The 18,835-nt window shown below is 43.5% G+C and overlaps 1 protein-coding gene across 15 annotated transcripts in view; it reads right to left on the bottom strand.

Annotated features, from left to right (window-relative positions):
* Window positions 1-18,835, bottom strand: part of CLIP1 (CAP-Gly domain containing linker protein 1) — a 63,303-nt gene that overhangs the window by 10,952 nt on the left and 33,516 nt on the right. For 6 of the 15 annotated variants that reach the window (XM_038152239.1, XM_038152243.1, XM_038152245.1 and 3 more), the window contains 12 exons: window positions 16,827-16,931; window positions 14,595-15,539; window positions 13,335-13,451; window positions 12,412-12,469; window positions 12,096-12,179; window positions 11,336-11,492; window positions 10,593-10,758; window positions 10,289-10,504; window positions 7,060-9,291; window positions 5,782-5,919; window positions 4,609-4,715; window positions 781-904 (listed from right to left, as the gene is read on the bottom strand). In XM_038152239.1, coding sequence (XP_038008167.1) covers window positions 781-904; window positions 4,609-4,715; window positions 5,782-5,919; window positions 7,060-9,291; window positions 10,289-10,504; window positions 10,593-10,758; window positions 11,336-11,492; window positions 12,096-12,179; window positions 12,412-12,469; window positions 13,335-13,451; window positions 14,595-15,539; window positions 16,827-16,931 — 4,449 coding nt within the window. The remainder of the gene's footprint in view (window positions 1-780; window positions 905-4,608; window positions 4,716-5,781; window positions 5,920-7,059; window positions 9,292-10,288; window positions 10,505-10,592; window positions 10,759-11,335; window positions 11,493-12,095; window positions 12,180-12,411; window positions 12,470-13,334; window positions 13,452-14,594; window positions 15,540-16,826; window positions 16,932-18,835) is intronic. The other 9 variants (XM_038152249.1, XM_038152250.1, XM_038152252.1 and 6 more) reach the window with 4 other exon arrangements.

Here is an 18,835-nt window from a genome sequence, read left to right as displayed (position 1 = left end):
CAGGGTGGAAGAGTCTGTGCCCTCAGGATCCCCTCCCTGCAAAGGAGCTCTCCCAGAAAGGCAGGACACAAACCTCAGTCTCCTACATTCCTGCTTTTGGATCTTCTGGATACAATCTTCCAAAGATTCCTTCACAGCGTGCCTGTCACTGGAACTGCTTCACAAGAACTAAACCCTCCACATTAGGGGCTGTAAATCTGCTTCACCTTCAGGCAAGAACCAGTGACACAAGCTGAGAAACTTGCCCATATTTTAGGATTCCAACAACATGTTCAGATATAATAGAAAAAATAAAAAAATTAAGTACCACCAGAAAAACACCTGGCAGGGGTTCTGTTCCCTGGGACCCACTGCCTGGCTGCAGCACAGTGTGAAGTTTGAGCAGACATAAGTCCAACCAAGTAGTTTTACACAGTATTCTGAAATGCATCCTAAATCCTCTTTATTTTCAGCGGGGAGAGCAGGAATAAGAATTAAAAAGCTACATTCCCTTTTACTGGTGGATGGACATTTCCACAGTTGTGTAACAAAATCACTCCCGACAGAAATAGCAACTCTCTGTTAATACACTTGGCTAAAGCACGTTTCATTTCTGCTCATTCCCAAGCCTTCCCGAGTATCCTTCCCGGGTTACGTAACCTTCTGTCAGCCTGCACTTCCAACCTCCCCGTGCAGGTGGCTTCCGAATTTATTTCTGAACATTCCCAGCACCTCTGCTCCTTTCCAGCAGGGCTCCCCGGGGCTCCCCGGGGCTCCTCCCGCCCGCGGCGGCCGCTCTACCTTGTGGTGGTGGCTCGACACCTCGTCCCTGCTCCTGCCCAGCTCCTCGGCCAGTTTCACGTTCTCCTCCTGCAGAGCCTCGAGCTGCTGGGACTTGTGAGCCGCTGCCAGCTTGAGCGCTTCGCTGCGAGCACACAGAGAGCATCGTTACCATAGGAACGGGAGAGGCGAGGGAAAACCGGGGGAGAGAGGCGGCTTCACAGCTTGGAAAAATACATCGGGATCACGTGGCTGGGGGATCGGGAACGGCGGTGACAATCCCGGGGACACGGGGACGGGATGAACCCTGCGGCTGCTCGAAGCCTTCCCCTGCCGCTGCTCCAGGTGCTCGGGAATTCCCACGGGCAGCGAGGATGGGATTAGGGCGGGCCAGGAGGGCTGGTGATGGCTGCAGCCGCGGCTGTTCACAGAACAGCCAGAGGTAAAACAGAATTGCTTAAAAGCATCAAAAAAGAAAGAAAACTTGGAAAAAAGGCAACAGGAAAAAAACCAGCTTTGAGCTCTACTTATTTAACTACTCCCTATCAGGTCTGACGTCCAAAAGTGCAGGATCACAGGAAGCAAAACCTCATCTATTCCATTATTTTAACAGACACAAAACTGCAAATGAGACAAAACCAAAGGTGAAGGAAAAAAGGCTTTGCAGCTTTCATCAGCCTGTGTTGCTACTAATGAGTATAGTTCCCTTAAAATACGTTTATTTGCAACAAATTTTTAGAAATATTTAGCACGCTGGCTGTAGCATGAGTGACTAACAGAAAAATCTTTAAGATTTGACATCTTTCAAAAAGCACAGAAGAGACCCTTAATTTCACTGAATAGTAATTTTTATTACTCTTTTGTTTTTTAAAAAAGGAGATGCAGTACTCCTGTGTGCCAATACTACAGACCTCAACCCTGACTGGAATATTAAAAATACTTTTATAACCGTGGGAAGTAGAAGAACCCTTACGTCAGAAACTTATTCAAGCACTTCAAAATGCAAGGATCTGTTGTCTCTTACTGGGCACATTTAGACAAAAGCCTGATTTTAGTTCAGCATCTCATGGGACTCTGATTTTTCAACCATTCCTTCTACCTGGTCTCACCTTGGCAAATTCCCACCCTGATCCCCCTGGACTGGAGCAAACTGCTCCCACCTCTAACAGAGACTCCTGCAGAGCAGGAACACACCTATTTCTAACCCAGTTTCCTTGCTGAGGTGCAGCACTATCCCCTCCTCCTCTTTCTTCTGGCATTAAGGCACAGATTATTGAGGGTGTTAAAACAGCCCCACACCCAGTACTGGGGTCAGTGTGCCTGAAATGCTCCTGTGTTCGTGGCAAGGAATTCCCAAGGGATGGCCCTGGGAGCAGCCACAGGCACTGCAAGCTTTCCCTTACCCCGGCCATTTCCAGAGGACACCCTGTCCCTGTCACATCCCCCTGCTCCAAAGGCACCACATTCCCCCTGCTCTCCTCACCTCACACAGCTCCCCCTGAGCTGTGCTTTCTGCCCACACCCTGCTGCTCAGGAACCCCTGCCACCAAGGCAATTCCTACTGTAACTGAAACAGGGCAACACACAAAACAACCAGCAAAGATCAGTTAAAAACCAGACAAGCTTCCCTTTCTCCCCAAGGGATCAGCTCTGATGATCAGAGGCCACGTTCAATCTAAGAAATAACAGAATGAACCCCAGAGTGATCAGGGTCCTGAGAACACCTGCTGGCGCTGGAGATTTTCAAGGCAGCATCTCCTATAAATAATTCCTGCCTGGCAAATTACAGCCAATATCTGCTGCCTTTCCATCACATCAGAGTGTCCCTCGCTGTTCCAGCATTAGAGCAACCAGCAGACATTCCCTGTGTCCAGCAGTCACTCTCTGTGTCCAGCAGCCACTCCCTGTGTCCAGCAGTCACTCCCTGTGTCCAGCAGTCACTCCCTGTGTCCGGCAGCCATTCCCTGTGTCCGGCAGCCATTCCCCGTGTCCAGCAGTCACTCCCTGTGTCCAGCAGCCATTCCCTGTGTCCAGCAGCCACTCCCTGTGTCCAGCAGTCATTCCCTGTGTCCAGCAGCCACTCCCTGTGTCCAGCAGTCATTCCCTGTGTCCAGCAGTCACTCTCTGTGTCCAGCAGTCATTCCCTGTGTCCAGCAGCCATTCCCCGTGTCCAGCAGTCATTCCCCATGTCCAGCAGCCATTCCCCGTGTCCAGCAGCCATTCCCTGTGTCCAGCAGTCATTCCCTGTGTCCAGCAGTCATTCACTGTGTCCAGCAGTCATTCCCTGAGTCCAGCAGTCATTCCCTGTGTCCAGCAGTCATTCCCCGTGTCCAGCAGCCATTCCCCGTGTCCAGCAGCCATTCCCTGTGTCCAGCAGTCATTCCCTGAGTCCAGCAGCCATTCCCCGTGTCCAGCAGCCATTCCCTGTGTCCAGCAGCCATTCTCTGTGTCCAGCAGTCATTCCCTGTGTCCAGCAGTCATTCCCCGTGTCCAGCAATCATTCCCCGTGTCCAGCAGCCATTCCCTGTGTCCAGCAGTCATTCCCTGAGTCCAGCAGCCATTCCCTGTGTCCAGCAGCCATTCCCTGTGTCCAGCAGCCATTCTCTGTGTCCAGCAGTCATTCCCTGTGTCCAGCAGTCATTCCCTGTGTCCAGCAGCCATTCCCCGTGTCCAGCAGCCATTCCCTGTGTCCAGCAGTCACTCCCTGTGTCCAGCAGCCATTCCCTGTGTCCAGCAGCCATTCCCTGAGTCCAGCAGCCATTCCCTGTGTCCAGCAGCCATTCCCCGTGTCCAGCAGTCATTCCCTGTGTCATCTCCCACAAGCACTCAGGCAGGAATTGCTCCTGGAAAGAAATCCTGCCTTTCTCCAAGGGGTCTGTGCAAGGCCCCCCAGGTTTCCCAAAGTCACAGGCAGACACTGAATTCTGTGAGCTGGTGGCCCCTGTGCCCTGGTGTCACCGCAGAGCTGTCACAAAATGACCAATGGAACTACAATAATAATAATAATAATAATAATAATAATAATAATAATAATAATAATAATAATAATAATAATAATAATAATAATAATAATAATAATAATAATAATAATTTGTCAGAGCTGCTCTGAAGCTGTCAGCGAGATTCCAGCTCTCCCTCCATGAGCCAAGCAATTCCTCTGGGAGCACAGGTGCAAAGGGGTTTGTGATTTAATGCATGACACCTCTGGGATCTTTATTCCCTGTGGCACAGCAGCAGCTTTGCTACAATGGGATTCCACGGGGCAAATCTCATGGTTTCAAAATGCTTTCAGTTCATTTGTTGGTGTCCAGAGTTACACATCGTGAGCCTGCAGTTTGCCAAATGTTGGTTTTCAATGAAGCAGCTCAAATAATGAAAAGTTAACTCGAGTTTTATATCCAATATATAGGATTTGGTTTACACTGTTTAGGAAATAAATACACAATGGGGCCACAGAAATAAACTTTATAAAGCCATCAATGAAAAATAAAAGCAGAGTCAAGTTTCTGTGAACAAAGCCACTTAAAACTCCAAGTGTACTTGTAATTAAATCAGAATTCTCTTCTAATAAAGATTTTAGTATTATCTCGTGCCCTTGGGTGGCAGAACCCTCCAACAAACAAATTATTTCACACTGTTCTCAAAGGATTTGCTTTAATTCCCTTCAGCAATTTAGTAGCAACATTCTCATGTCAAGTTTTGCACATGCCAAACATTTGGCAAACAATTTTGACCCGATATCTGCTTTATAAGTCAGGATACCAGAAAGTTCCTGAAAGACAATTAAAAAAACCCCAAAAAGGTAAATGTACCCACAAAAACGAACAGATTTAACAGTGAAATACTTACAATTCTTTTTTAAGTTCTTCCACTTTCTTGTTCTCCAGATTTAGAAGCTCTTTTGACTTATTAAGTTCCTCTTCGTTTTTCAGGTTGTTTTGTTTAAGCATGTCCAACTTAAAGAGGAAAAAAACCCTGATTACACCAACGAAACCACACAGTTCTCAGGACACAGCCCTCAGCCAAACGGGGGCTTGAGCTCTTCCATTTTCTATCTTTAGCCCCTAAATTAACCCAGCCTGTCTGGACTGATGCGTTTGTCCAACAACAGATTTTATGAGACCTTCTGCATTCAAACAGAGCAGCACAAAGAATTCCAAGCCCACTGGAGAGCAGTTTCCAGGAATGTGGTGTCAACCCCCCAAGGTAAAGCCCAAAGCACCTCCATGAACTGCTGCAGCACTCAGAGCATTATCTGGTTTTGAAATGCAGAGCTTGTTGCTAAAGCCAGCTGTCCCCTTGATGTTTATTCCTCTAAGACAACTCATGAATTCTGCTTTTCCATACCTTATTTTCTGAGAGTCGGGAGGGCTGAATGCTGTGCCTGCACCCCCAGGAAATGAACTCCTTGCAGAGATCTTGCTGCATGGGACAAAGTGCTGGGATGGATTTGCTGAGCCCGTGTCCCCCACAGAAACACCAGCAGCTCACGGAGCTGGTTTGTTTTCATGCACCACAGAGTGTATTTATTACATAACAGATAATCTGCAGCCATTCTCATGGCATCAGGACCCTGTGGATTTTTTTAATCCAGGAAGGGAACCCCTCCCACACGAACGTCACCAGTTCTAATTCCGCGCCGGCAGATCCTGCTGGGAATCATCCCTGCTCCAGCAGTGGGGCAGCCCAGCTGCTCACCCCCAGAGCTCTGGCAGTGCACAACACCAAAGGCTGAGGGCATCCTCCCCTTCCTCGGGCCCTGGAGCAGCACAGAGTGGTGGGAAGGCATGGACAGGACACAGATCCCAATGGGAACTGCTGGACCTTGGACTGACACCACGTGCAAAATACCAAACAACCACGACCAGAAAACCACGTGCATTTGCCATCACTCTGTGCTCATCCAGCAATTAGTGGGAAAATGACAGAATCCTCTCCTGCCTATTTCAATTCTCTACAATTCAACAGCTGCTCTCACAAACCAGGCAAAACTTTTCACAGAAAAGCATTTAATGTGATTACTTCATTCTGCAGCTTCTGGTTTGTCTGTCTCGTGTTCTCCAAAGAGGCCAAAGTTTCAATCTTCTCTTTGTGAATGGCATCCTTCTCCTTGGTCACCTGCTCCACTGCCTGGAAAACATCTTCTGCCAGTTTGGCCACCTGGATATAAAGGGAGGTGGGGAAAAAAACCAGTTATTCCCAACAGGAACTCTGACAGCAAAAGATCAATACTTTATGCACAGCTCTGTGGGTTGTCAGCTGCTTCCCAGGTAAATAAGGACTTAAACTAGGAATTTATTTGCATTTTGGAGCTGCATAAAGTATAAAATGATCTGAAGATTCAATTCCATGCAGAAACAGATTATAACCCCATGCTCGTGTCATCCCTGAGGAATTTTAGTTCCTGGGTTTCTCATTACCACCACTGTGATTGCTCTCAGGTCTCTCACCTCTTTAGGCAGTAGTAATTCAACAGATATTCACTTCCAACAGCCTGGTTTATTTTCAGAAATACAGAATTACAAAACCTCAAATCTTTGGAAAATAATGGAATTAGAGATAAAGCCAATTATTGCATTATTTCAGTGTTGCTCATTATGGCCTCATAAAGGAAATACTTCACAATGATATTAAAATACTTGGGCAGGTGTAATCTATGGGATCTCCTGATTCCAATTTGCATTCAGGGTGATTTTCTGGGCTTCAAGCCACACAAACTGAAAATCAAAGTATTTTATAAAGAATTTGTTGGTGGTGAATACAAAACACTTCTGTGAATAAAAAGAACACCAGAATTGTCAACATCTTTCCCTTTCTCTCACACTGCTTTTATCCAATTACATTTACAGAAGCAGGGTATAATATTCTTTCATATTTTTGGAGTAACTCAGATTGGTAGTTTGCTGTAATTGCACATAAAATTGCTCAAAGATCCAATTGAAAACCTTATCTGTTACTACTTTAAATTTTATGCTGAAGAGTCCTTCACTAGAAGGAGCTGCTCAATGTCTCCTCCCAGATTCAGGGAACACAACTTCCTTTTATTCACAGTTTGTTTTCTTGCAACATTCAGCAACAACAGAGGCTTTTGTAGTTAAAAATATTAAAAAAAAAAGAAAAAAAAAGTGTCTTTTAGACTCACTAGCAACAACCCCCCAGTACCACACTGAGAGAGCCCAGAACTGCAGTGTGTTATGAAGTGCTGAGTGTGCAGAGAAGCGCAGAGAGGACACCAGGGGTTAGTGCTCAGGATTAGTAGAACCAGCCCCAGACTTGATTTTTAACTATGAATTTCAATACCTCTGGTTTCTGTACTACTGCTTGGGCCTGGAGAGTCTCAATTTCTTTTACTTTCAAAATCAGATTGTTCATTTGCTCCTGCAGCATCTGATTTTGGCCCTGAGACTCCAACAATTTGCCTGAGAGGTCACTGTTAGCTTGTTCTAAGAGTTTAACCTCCTCACACAGTCTGTAATAATCCCGGAAGAATTTCCCCTTCTCCTTCACTAGTCCCTCCTGACTGAGGAGCAGATTTTTCTGCTCATTCCTCATGCTCTCCAGGTCCTGAAGGTACTCAGTTCCCTCCTTCTCCATCAGCTCCATCTCGTGCTCAAGCACATCCATCTTCCTGGCGAGGCCGCTGTGCGTGCCCCGGAACCGCGCTGCTGTTTTGGACACCGCAGCGAAGTCGCTCTTCAGTCGCTTCATGTTGGCAGTGACATGCTCTTTCTCTGCACAGATGATTTGTTCCTCTCTCATTATTTCCACCAGTACCATTTCAGATTTTTCTTTCTCTTCAATTAAAAGTGTTTTCTCAGTCAGAACTTTATTTTTCTCTCTCAGCTCTTCTAGCTCCTTTTCCAAGCAGCAGATGTTCCTTTCAAGTTCTGTACGTCCCAACAGAAATGATTTCTCATCCAGTTTTCGAGCTTCCTTTTCCAAGGTTAAGGATTCTTTCACAAGAGCAACCTCTCTGTTTGATTTCTGACACTCCTCCTGCAGCTCATCCCTCTCCCTGGTCAGCATTTCCCTGGCGAAGGAGCAGGAGTCCAAGGAAGATGTCAGGACCTGCTTGGTGTGCGATGCAGCAGCCAGCTCACCTTCTAATGCTCTTCTGGCATCCTGGGCCTCCTTCAGAAGATTGGAAAGGTCACATTTACAGGCCATTAACTCTTGATTTTCTACAGTCTTCTTACTGAGTTCTCCCTTCAGGGCTTCAATGGAATCTCGGAGTGTGGCATTCTCTTCAGCCAGAGCATTCTTGGACGAGAGGTCCAGCTCACGTTCTCTCTTCAGATCAGAAACTGCCTTTGCACAAGACTTGCTTTCATCAACGAGCTCCAAGTATTTTGTCTCCAGTTCCTTCCTCTCTTGGAGAAGAGCTTCATTGTGCTTTTCAAACTGCAACAGCTTCTGAAGGACAGATTCCTTCTCCAAGGTCAGCTTGTTCATTTTCTCAGTGCAGACTCTCTCACAAAGCTCAGCACATGCTGAGGCCTTCCCAAGCTTTTCAGCCGTTGCCTTATTTTCATTGAGAAGTTGCTCCCTTTCAGCCAAAAGCCTTTGTTCTGATGAGGAAAGAGCCTCTTTCTCTTGATGTAACTGATCACATTCCAAACTGAGTGTGTCTCTTGAGGCTTTCATCTCCTCAAGGAGACAAGTGAGGTTCTCCAGGGAATTCTGCAGCTCCGTGCTGTCTTTCATCGCTTTGGTGAGCTGGGTTTGCATCTCCTCTTCTCTCGCTTTTAACACTTGCTTTTCACTGACTGCCTTGTCTAAACTCTCTTGCAGCTTTTCTGTGCCTTTGAGGAGCATCTCCTTCTCTTCCTGCAGGCCTGTCAAGACCCTGCCCAGCTCCTCTTCCAGGGCTTTGTGTCTGTCTTGAAGAGCCAAGAGCTCCCCTAGGGCTGAAACTCTCTCTGCAGCCAGAGCTGACACTTGTTGCTGGAGCTCCCTTTGGTCTCTGGTCAGGGCCTCACAAGAACTTCCCAGCTTCTGGATAACATCATCCTTGTCTTTTAGAGCTGCATCTTTCTCTTCCAAAAGTCTCTTCTGATAACTCTCCAGCTCCTCCCATTCTTTGACATGTTTCTGACATGCCACATCCATGGCATCTTTGCTGGCCTGAAGTTCCTCCAGCTTTTGGAACAGGGTTAACTCCAAGGACTGGAGAGCCTCATTTTCCTGAGCTGCCTTCAGCAGCTTCGCCTGCACTGCCTCGAGTTCAGAGAGTAATTTGCTTTTCTCAGAAGCCAGTGCTCCCTTTTCTGTGCTCTCCTGCTGGCTTTTGGCCTCAGCTTCCTCCTTCTGCTTTAGGAGTCTTTTATTTTCTGCCTTCAGTTCTTCTTGGTCTTGTTGCATTAACGAAATCTTTGATTCCAGTTCTTTAAGTTTTGATAACAAGGGACCTCTCTCTAATTTTAAAGTATTCCCCTCCTGTGCCAAAGTCTCTTTTTCTGATATCAAAGCCCTCATCTTGTCTGACATTTGTTCGATTTCTTTTCTGGATGAGGCTAACACAGAGCTTAGGGACTAAAGAAATAAAGTCAGGGAGAAGGGAAAACAAAAATCAAGTCAAGCAGACGAATGAGAAATGTGCTTTAAGGGCAAACAGAGCAACTGTAATTAAAGTTTTAAAAGTGTATACACTGACACACAGTGCCTGTTTGAACTCAACTGCTGACAGACACCCCGTTACATCACAGAACACGCAGCATCCACAAGAAGCTTTTAGTGGCTAAATAATATTAAAATTATCATGGTTTAAAGGTTCCTCCATCAAAAATTTCATGTAATTTATAAAAGTACTCTCAATAAATTGACTTACTGTAAATTGTTCAAAAGAAGAGCCACAGAATGATTTCCCGAGACTCTTAAGTGAACTAAAATGCAAGTAGTTCTATTAGAAACTGCCTTCCAATTCTCAGTTTCACCTCCTCCTGATTCTCTCAAAAATATGTTGTCATGATCCCTTTAATTCAAAACACCACATCAGCCCCGGCAATAATGTGTGTCAATTTATACACTTAAAAATTTGCTAAATCATACAAAAAAGATTATAGCAAATAATTGCTGAGGGATGAAAGCAAGCAGTAAAGTCAAAGAAACAGGAGGAAAAATGAAAATTGCTAAAGTCAAGCTACACACTGAATAGCTGCAGATCATACTACAAAATAAAAGGTGTGTAGCACTTCTAAATGAAGTAGTTCACAATGCATCTTAAAATCCAAGCATATAAAAAACCAGGGAAGGACATCTGGCTCCAACTGGCTGTGCTGAGCCAGATCTATGAACATAAAATGTTAACTGATATTAAAGAACTGTATCTCATCAACTCGTGTGTAACTGAGAGAAGAACTAACAACCAGTTTGTCTTGTGGGCTTCTCCTCCCTAACCCATATCCTGGGAAAGTTCAAAACAGAAAAACTACAAAAATCTGGCTATGAAAGGTTGAAGCAGAGAGAAAACGAGTCACTGAGACAGAAATTTAAACTTTAGGTCACTTGCAGAGTGACAAAAGCCACTTACTCTGGCCTGCTCTGCTTGTTTCTGCAGCTCCTCAGCCTGTGCCTCCAGCTCGCTGTTTTTCCTCTGGGCACTTTTCAGTGCCTCTTCTGCATCCAGCAGGTTCTGCTTAAACCCTTGGATATCTGCATCATGTTTAGCCACCAGCTCAGAAATTTCTTTCTCATGCTTTGACTGCAGATCTTTGTACTGATGTTGGCTGCTCTCAATCTGCTTTTTCTGGTGGAAGATAAGACAGTAAAACACAGTTCAAGCAACACTGGGACCATTTTTCTGCAATATTTACTGCTTTTAAAATTGTTCTTACCATGTCTGTTAAATGATCCTGCAGAGTTTTCAGTTCTGCTTGATGAGTTTTGAGAGTTTCCTGCTGCCTCTGCTCAGCTTTCTGTGTTGTCTGTTCCACGTTTTCCTCAAGCTGAGCAGCCTTTTCATTTGCTTTTGTAAGCTCGAGCTGTATTTGCTCCAACTGCCTGGAAAGACCAAATGAAAGAACATCACTTTTTGCTGACAGCATGACAAGCACAGAGATGAAAGAGCCAAGATTGTGCTGGAGTTCCATATTCTGACCGAGCATTCAGAATGAGATTTCACTGTTTAACAGAGAGAGTTCTGCTAAACAGGGAAGATCAAGTTATATTCCCCCCAGTATTGTACATAAAATTTTTATTTGGGGAAAAAAACCCCACATTTTCTCTTACAAAAATGTGACCCAAGTCTTTTAAATATCTAAATAAACTGAGTTTATCAGGTAATCGAATAGTCATGAAGCACAATCACAAAACAGTCTGGATTATTCAAGAGGTCATTTACTGTGGGCAATAAGAAGTATGTTATGTAAGAATTTTGGAGTTATCCGTGTTGGATGCTCTTCAAATCACTCCCAGGAGACTGTTTGGATTGATTTAGTTTGCCAGAATAAGCTCGCTTGTCATATCAATGTGACACTCAGGAGCATCTTGTTCAGATATTTACAGAAAAATAAAATGAGAAGCTGGGAGTGTGGGAGTGGAGATCTGATGTGACAATGCTCTGACAGTGATGAAATACCTTTCTTTTAACCTCAGCTCATCATTCATTCTTGTGAGCTGGGCAGAGCTGTCTCCTGATGACTTCATGATCTCTGCAATGTCATTTTCAAGTTTGGCTTTTGCTTCCATCAGCTGCTGCTCCCTCTCTTCTCGCTCCCTCAGCTTCCTCTCCATCTCTGAGCAAAACAAAGGTGGTTAAGCTGTAAATTCTAGAGGAAGGGTATGCAAAGAACAGCTAGAGAACTGTAAAGAACTAAAACCAGCAACACTGATGCTCCAGACCTCACAGATCAACCCTTTAAAATGAAAAATGGTGACTGATTGAACTGGTACCTGCAGCAAAAGCTTGAGGACTCTTAGCAAGGAGCAGCTGGTCATGAGCCCTTTGTTTCAGAAGTGATTCACTCCAGGCCATGAGATGTTGGTACAAGTTCTGCTGGCTCGAGGGGAAGGAAGCAATGGAGGAAGAGACCTGCAGGTCTTGCAGGTGAAAGCACTCATCAGCTGTTCAGCAGAGCAGCAGAGAATGAACAAGGAAGGCAACACTGGAGCTCCAGTGAAAAAATGCCTCAGGGCAGGGCAGGCACTGCCAGGGGCAAAGGCAGCCTTGGGATGCTTCTCCCAGGCACCACCAGCAGGCAAGGTTTGCTTCAGGGCACAAATCCCTCTGCACTGGTTTTAGAGATGAAAAGAGATGAAAGGCACAGCAAAGCCTCCTACAGGCTACAGAGCACAAAGCTGATGCATTTCCAGAACATTCCATTTCATCCCTTCCTTACCAGTCAAACTAGACTTGAGCTGCTCCACTTCTGAAGACATGAGTGCAAACTGCTCTTCTTTTTGGTTCAGCTTCTTCACCGTTTCTGGGCAAGTAAAATTTGGAAAATAAAGTTAGTAACCACTTAAATGCAGATAATTCCAGCTACTTGCAAGGTATGTTACCCTTCAGAGAGGCTACAAACAATCCTGTCCTTTCCACAGCCCCTGAAACTGCTGTGACATCAGCTATGAGCTTGAAAGTGTTTAAAAAAGCCATTTTGTTGGCATTTAATTTCTGCAGCATTTAAGTTCTCTGTTTATTTTAGCAGCACATACCTTGCATAGCTTGTTGAACATTCTCTGCTTCATCAGCTGCACTAGTAAATTTTTCTTTCTGAAAAATCGATAAAAACTTAAGGTAAGGCTTGGTAGTAACAACTCAACCACGGAGTTTGTATTAGGTATTTTTCACGTACAAATTGAACAGTCTTTGCTCCTACCATAAACAGATCTCAAGTTTTTGAGTTACAGTTCAGCACAGATCTTCCCTTGCCTCAGCTGCAAGTCCCTCAACATTTAAAGCAACTCCCCCATCAGCTGCCACAGATTCCAGGGTGGGAATCAGGAATTTGGGGTTTCTATGGGTAAATGCAGGGGACACCTGCAGCCCTGTGAGCCATCTCCTACCAGTGTTCTCCAGTTTTACCAGCAGGAATTGCTGCCAGACCATGAAGAAAAAGGAGGATTTTCAGGAAGGCAAGTGAGGCTCTTCCACCAGGTTTGAATATTTACTATTGGCCATGGAAAGACCAAAATGCCATTGTTTTGTTACTAATGCCAGCGTAGATCCTCAGAGGAACCCCACCCAACAAGAGAGTATTTGGAAATTTATTTAAATGAGAAATGTCTTTTAAAACCATTTATAAGCAGTGTGTAGCAAGCATTAATTGGCACAACAGCTACAATAAAGGGCCATTAAGTGTTCCTAAATTTAAACTGCTGCTGCTTTTGATTTGGTTTACTTTTATCTGCAATCCATAAATAGATGAGTTCTATTTAGACAAAACACCTGATAACACAGGACTGAGGTGAAATGCTCTTTTTATTCTGAGACAGATGCCATTAGCCTTGAACCCTTCCCATTTTTTTCCACCAGTAAAAAACCTTTGGAAGGTTTTTTTACCACAAACTTCCATTACACTCTCATCATGAAACCCAAAATCCAAAGAGTAAAGTCAAAATTTTGGGGTATTACTCACCAAAACTTGAAGTTCCTTTTCCAAAGAATCTTTAACTTGATTTACTGCACTCAAGTTTTTCTCAAAGTCAAGAAGCTTTTGCTCTTTGCCCTGCAGTTCTTTGGCCAGATTACTGGCCTAACAAAGGTGATGAAATGGAGTAAAATAAAATGAGAAACATGAATGAAAAATTAGGAAAATTAAAAGGTGAATCTGAAAGAAATAACTGTAATATTAAAATCACTCTAAGATGAAAAACAAAAAAAAAAATTAAGAAAAAACCACCATGGGTTAACTGAGTGAAGGGGATTTCCACTGATGGTACATACATCACAGCACTAATTGCATTTTGGAATAGATTTGAAATCATTAAAATTTAGTTCTTTTGGCATTAATTGTGAATACATTATTTAATGGCAGACATTTTTGAATACACTCACAATTTCAAAGTTTCACCATTAGTTCAATCAGTATTTTTGGTTCTTTATTGTTTTCATTATTTGAACTGATTGGTTTATGCTTCAGTTGGTGATCAGACCAATACACACACACAAAGAGGGAATCTCTGGACCACACCCAGGGTAGTGCAGAAACCCAGCGTGGCCACAAAAAGAGAGCCAAAGGTAAAAATTTGGTATCTTGGAATCACCTGTGAAGAGTTTAGGAAAGCTTTTTCCAGTTATTTCCCCACTACTCTTCACTACCATCAGCTTTACAAAGGTTTCATCCAAGGAAAGTCCTGCACTGAGTTGCAGTCTGTGGCTCCAAAGCGCTGTGAAAACTGCCAAGAACATCCCTGCAGAGCCTTGGCCTCAAGAAAAGTTCCACCAGGATTTCCTGTGCTTTCTTTTGCTTTAAAAGCCTCTTCCATCACCTCGTCAGAGGAGGGGAAAGGTAATAAAGGAAATATTTCCCCACTGAGTCCCAAGTCCCCTTGTCCATCCCCAAAGGTCAAAGCCTTAGGGTGTGTGGACCCTTCTCCCAAACAAACCAACAAAGTAACTTCTCTGTAACAGGAAGATTTCAGCACAGACATGCCCAAATCTGCAGCAAGGAAGTGCAGAAGGAATTTGTTCTTTTTGCTGATTGGTGCAGGTGGAGCAGCAGAAACCTGTTGAGACACGACCCAGTTAATGCTCCTCTAAACCTCCTCAGATGGTCCCAAGATACACGTTCAGTAAAACTCATTTTTTCTGTGATGTATTTCCCATAGCAGATTAAAAGGGTACAAATGGAAAATAAAAGCAAAATAAAACTAAAAGGATGGATGTTGATACAAACCTGGCTAATTCCATCACCCTTTTCAGTCTCTAAAGTCTGAATTTGTTTCTCAGCTGCCTCAAGCTGCTTGCTAAGTTTCTCGATTTCCAATTTACCTTCAGAATTGGCTTTCTCAAGTGCAGCAAGGTCCAAAAGCTTTTCTTCAGCAGCTTTGATCTGTGGTGTAAGACTATCAATAACTTTGGTTTGTTCATTGTACTTGGCTTGCAGTACCTCTAGCTCCTTTACCTTTATCTCAGCTTCCTGCAATTTGTTTAAAGTGTCTTCCATTTCTACTAGATGCTGATCTTCCACACTTTCCAGTTTGGTCTTCAGGCTTTCCAGGTTTTGCTCTTTCTCCTCCGTGACTGCCACCAGCTTTGCTTTCAGCGACTCGATCTCTTTCAAGTGATGAGATCTCTCATTTTCCTGCTTCAGTTTTAGATTTGCCATTTCATTCTCATAGTCTAATTTCATCTTCTCAATCTGAGTCTTTAACTCAGCGAATTCTGCTGTCTGAGCCCCAACCCCTTTGCTGAATGAAACTTTCAGCTCTTCCATTGCTTGCTGATGGGAGGCGATGGCAGATTCCAGCTTGGACTTCCACAGCTCAATCACGTCGGAATTCTCCTTGTTGGCGTGGTCAAGCTTGGTTTTCAAGGATTCATTTTCCTTGGCCATTCTCTCATTTGAAGCTGAAAGGGACTTGATCTCTTTCTGCAAGGCTTCCTCACTAAGGCCAAACTTCTCTTTCAGCGAGTTCACCTCGTTCTGATGTTCTTTGCCAGCTGCTGCCATTTTTTCTTGCAAAGAACTGATTTCTTGTAGCAAGGAGAGAGAAGTGTCCACGTCGTCGATGTGTTTGCTGGAATCCAGCCTCCCTCGGAGCTCAGCCACTTCCTTCACCCTCAGTGCCAGGTCCCTCTCCAGCTCCATGATCCGGGACTTTTCTGACACTGTGGCCACCTATGATCAACAGCATTTGAAGAAAAGAAGAATTATAAAAGATACATTTCATACAAAGACACTCAGGCCTTGCTGAAAAGCTTCCACCGAGCGTTGCAAATTGCTTTAAAAGGGGGAAAATGTCCACAGTTCATATGACAAACATCTTTTATTGTCTATAAACACAGAATTTACTACAATTTGTTCTTCTGGTAATATCTAGAAATTACTAAAAAATTTACAAACCACCCTGATGGGTATTATTAATGATTAACAAAATGTTCCTCAGAACCATTTAAGGCAGACTGGAAAAGCATGGAGAACCTCGAGGTCTTTGTTGAAATAATTTCTTCCAAATTCATCTCACACCACCTATAAGACTGTCAGAAAATAATAAACACATTTTGAATTGATAAATCCTCTGAAATCCCTTCTATACCTGCTCCATTCCCTCTGAAAAAGTGTCCCGACACTATCTGAGCTTTTCACTGACTGTTGGAGCACTTTTTGCTACAGCAAAGCTCCCAGAATTCAGTCTAATTAGGAAGTTACTGCTTTGACCTCCTGGAAAAGATATTACTTACCCACAGCTGCCCTTTAAAAGTACTTATTACACATTAAATTGTTGGTTTTATATTCATCCTGGGTTTTTTAATTCATCCCACCTGACCTTCAAGAAAATCCCCATGTGTGAGCATGAATATATGTGTGTGTGTGTGCATCTGTTTAAGGATTGACACCTGCTGAACTTCTGACTTGGTACCAAGTATGTCAGTAATATTCTGACAGGCAGCAGTATTACTAATTACTGGGATAGCCATTAAAAGATTATATCAGTGGTGGGAAAAAAGAGCTAAAAAGCCACTGCAAACCATGATTTAGCAAAGCAAGTAGTGCAGCAGCTACTGAAGAGCTCAGAAACCAAGCCCCAAATACTCAGTTCGTGTTAAAAGGACTGGCATGTTCAATCTTAGGGTTTTTGGGTTTAATGAACTCTGCTAATTTTTAAAATGAGCTACTGAATGTTCCTTTCTGTCAACTCATGATCCCATCTTGCTACTTTTGGATCCAAGGATTACTTTGGCAGTGTGAAGACATCTTACCTGAGTTCTTCAACGAGTCACATGTCCAGGCACAAACACACACCCCACGGAAGCTCAACATTAATCCTAATTTTTTACAGTGTTCCAGCTCTGGCTACGGCAGGAGCAAGGACCTGTTCCAGCACGTGTCACCCCCGGCATTGTGCCATCAGAAATCTTCCACAACACAGATCAGGCTCGTTATTCAAACAGGGAAAACCATTACCCTAGTGTCTTCTAACTCCCTCTGGAGTTTGTCAGCTTTGGTCTTTTCAAAGAGCAGGCTCTGTTCAAGCTCCTTAATGCGGGCATGCTCCAGTTTGGTCTGCGTCTGTTAGTGGAGAGGGAGAGGAAGAGAACACAACGGTGCCACCATCACATGCCAGCACAAGAGGAGGAGCCACATGCAGGCCGTGCTGCCAGAGCCTTCTAACAGGTGAGCAGAGAGGATGCAAGGGGGGGAAAATGGACAGGAAAATGCTATGGATGAGGAGGACGGGCTGAAGGTGTAAATGGATGGGTGTGTAAAATGAAATCAAATGTGTAAAATAAATAAATAAATAAATAAACAGCAAACGGAGAAATGGGAACAAAAAAAGTTTCATGCAGCTGAGTAGAAGTTATTTATCAGTACATGAAGTTTTCAGCACAAATTAGAATAGTTATGTCAAAAAAAATATATATGTGCATATATACCTCTTCCTGTTCTAACAGGATAGTAAGTCCCTTTCCTTGTCATCCCACTACCTTTTTCCTTCAATGTCTTTGGCTGATTTTATAAAAAATTACTTATTAACAAGGGGACAAAAATTCTCCACTGAAGCTCTTGGGACAAATCAAAACTTTAACATTCTTTTTTTGATAGTAGCTGTCTCTAAGTCTCAGCCATAAAAATGCTTCTGGCCAAGATCTGGGAACATGAAGGCTCCTCTGTCACTATGGTTCGAATTATCTGAACAGAACTAGAAAGAGAATGGTTGTCTGTAACACCAAAACCCTCCTCTTTTCCCAGCTCTTCTCCTCTTTCAGGAAGGAAGCAAGCAACAAGATTCCTCAAAACCAGATAAAAAAAAGTGAATCAGCCTGGTTGCTCTGCAGTTATGGATGTCTAAATACATTGAAGAATATGTGGAAATAAGAAAAAAGTAAGATCTTTGGAATTCTAACAGGTTCCTAAAGAGAAGCAGGACACAGATGAAACCAAGTGAACAGGAACCTCCGGCTTTTTGCTTACAAAGAGAATTTTTAGCAAGAACACAGAATATTTGATGTTCTAGCTTGATATTCAGATAGTCCCTGAGGCCTGCAAGAGAGCCTGAAGTTTGGGAGATGCAGGGAAAGTCCAGCAGGTAATTCAAACCTGACCTGCACCTCTGAAGTAGGGAAGAGAAAAAAATGAAAGAGAAATATAAAGATGGGGATGAGCTTCTTATCTGCTTCTCCAAACACAGAATTCCTTCTGGCAGCAGCAAGTTCCTCCTTCCCAAAAGCATCCAGACATCCAAGGGGGTTGATTTTTGAAACAGCTGAAAACAGTTGGCCGTGTTTCTATGGAGTTCCTTGGTCCACAAACACTTGAAAGGTAGATCCTCCTTAGATCTGCTGATGTTTTCATTCTGTAGCAGGTCTGTTACTCTTCAGTGGAAGATCTTCAGGGTGAAACAGGCAAAAATGCTCAAAGAACACAGATTATTGTTTTTCCTGCCCATAGCCTTTGAAAATGGATTTAAGTATTCTAAAGGAAGTAATATTTAATAAGTGGCTACAATTCAGTTTTCTCTCTGACACGGGTCAGTATTAGTTTTGATCCACGACTAAATTGTAAGGAAGTCTGAAAAACAATCTGCTTTAAAAGCTGGAAATTCAATCCCAATTCAATTCTAATTCACCAAGGGGATCTACTAAAACCCAAGAAATCCTAAATCTCATGGTTATAAAATTCCCCCTGTGTGCCTTTGGAATATGCAACCCTATGCTTTTTCATGCTACATAAAACCCAAAATCTTTGATCATTAATTTTATAGACAGTACTTTACTGCTCCAAAGATCAGACAGACCATCACTGATTACTGGGGTTTTAAAAATCCCATCTCTTATATACTACAAAGGCAAGGAAGTTAAAATCCTGCCAAAATGGAAATACAATATTTAAAAAGAATACTCCAGAGATCTTTGTTTGACACCTTTTTCCCCATTTAGAGCATGAGAGATTATCCTTTAATCAAATCTGATTTC

This window comes from Motacilla alba, chromosome 15 (assembly GCF_015832195.1).
Source record: "Motacilla alba alba isolate MOTALB_02 chromosome 15, Motacilla_alba_V1.0_pri, whole genome shotgun sequence".
NCBI classification, from domain to species: Eukaryota; Metazoa; Chordata; class Aves; order Passeriformes; family Motacillidae; genus Motacilla; species Motacilla alba.
Note: the sequence above shows the minus strand (reverse complement) of the source record. Positions and strands in the feature narration are given on the sequence as shown.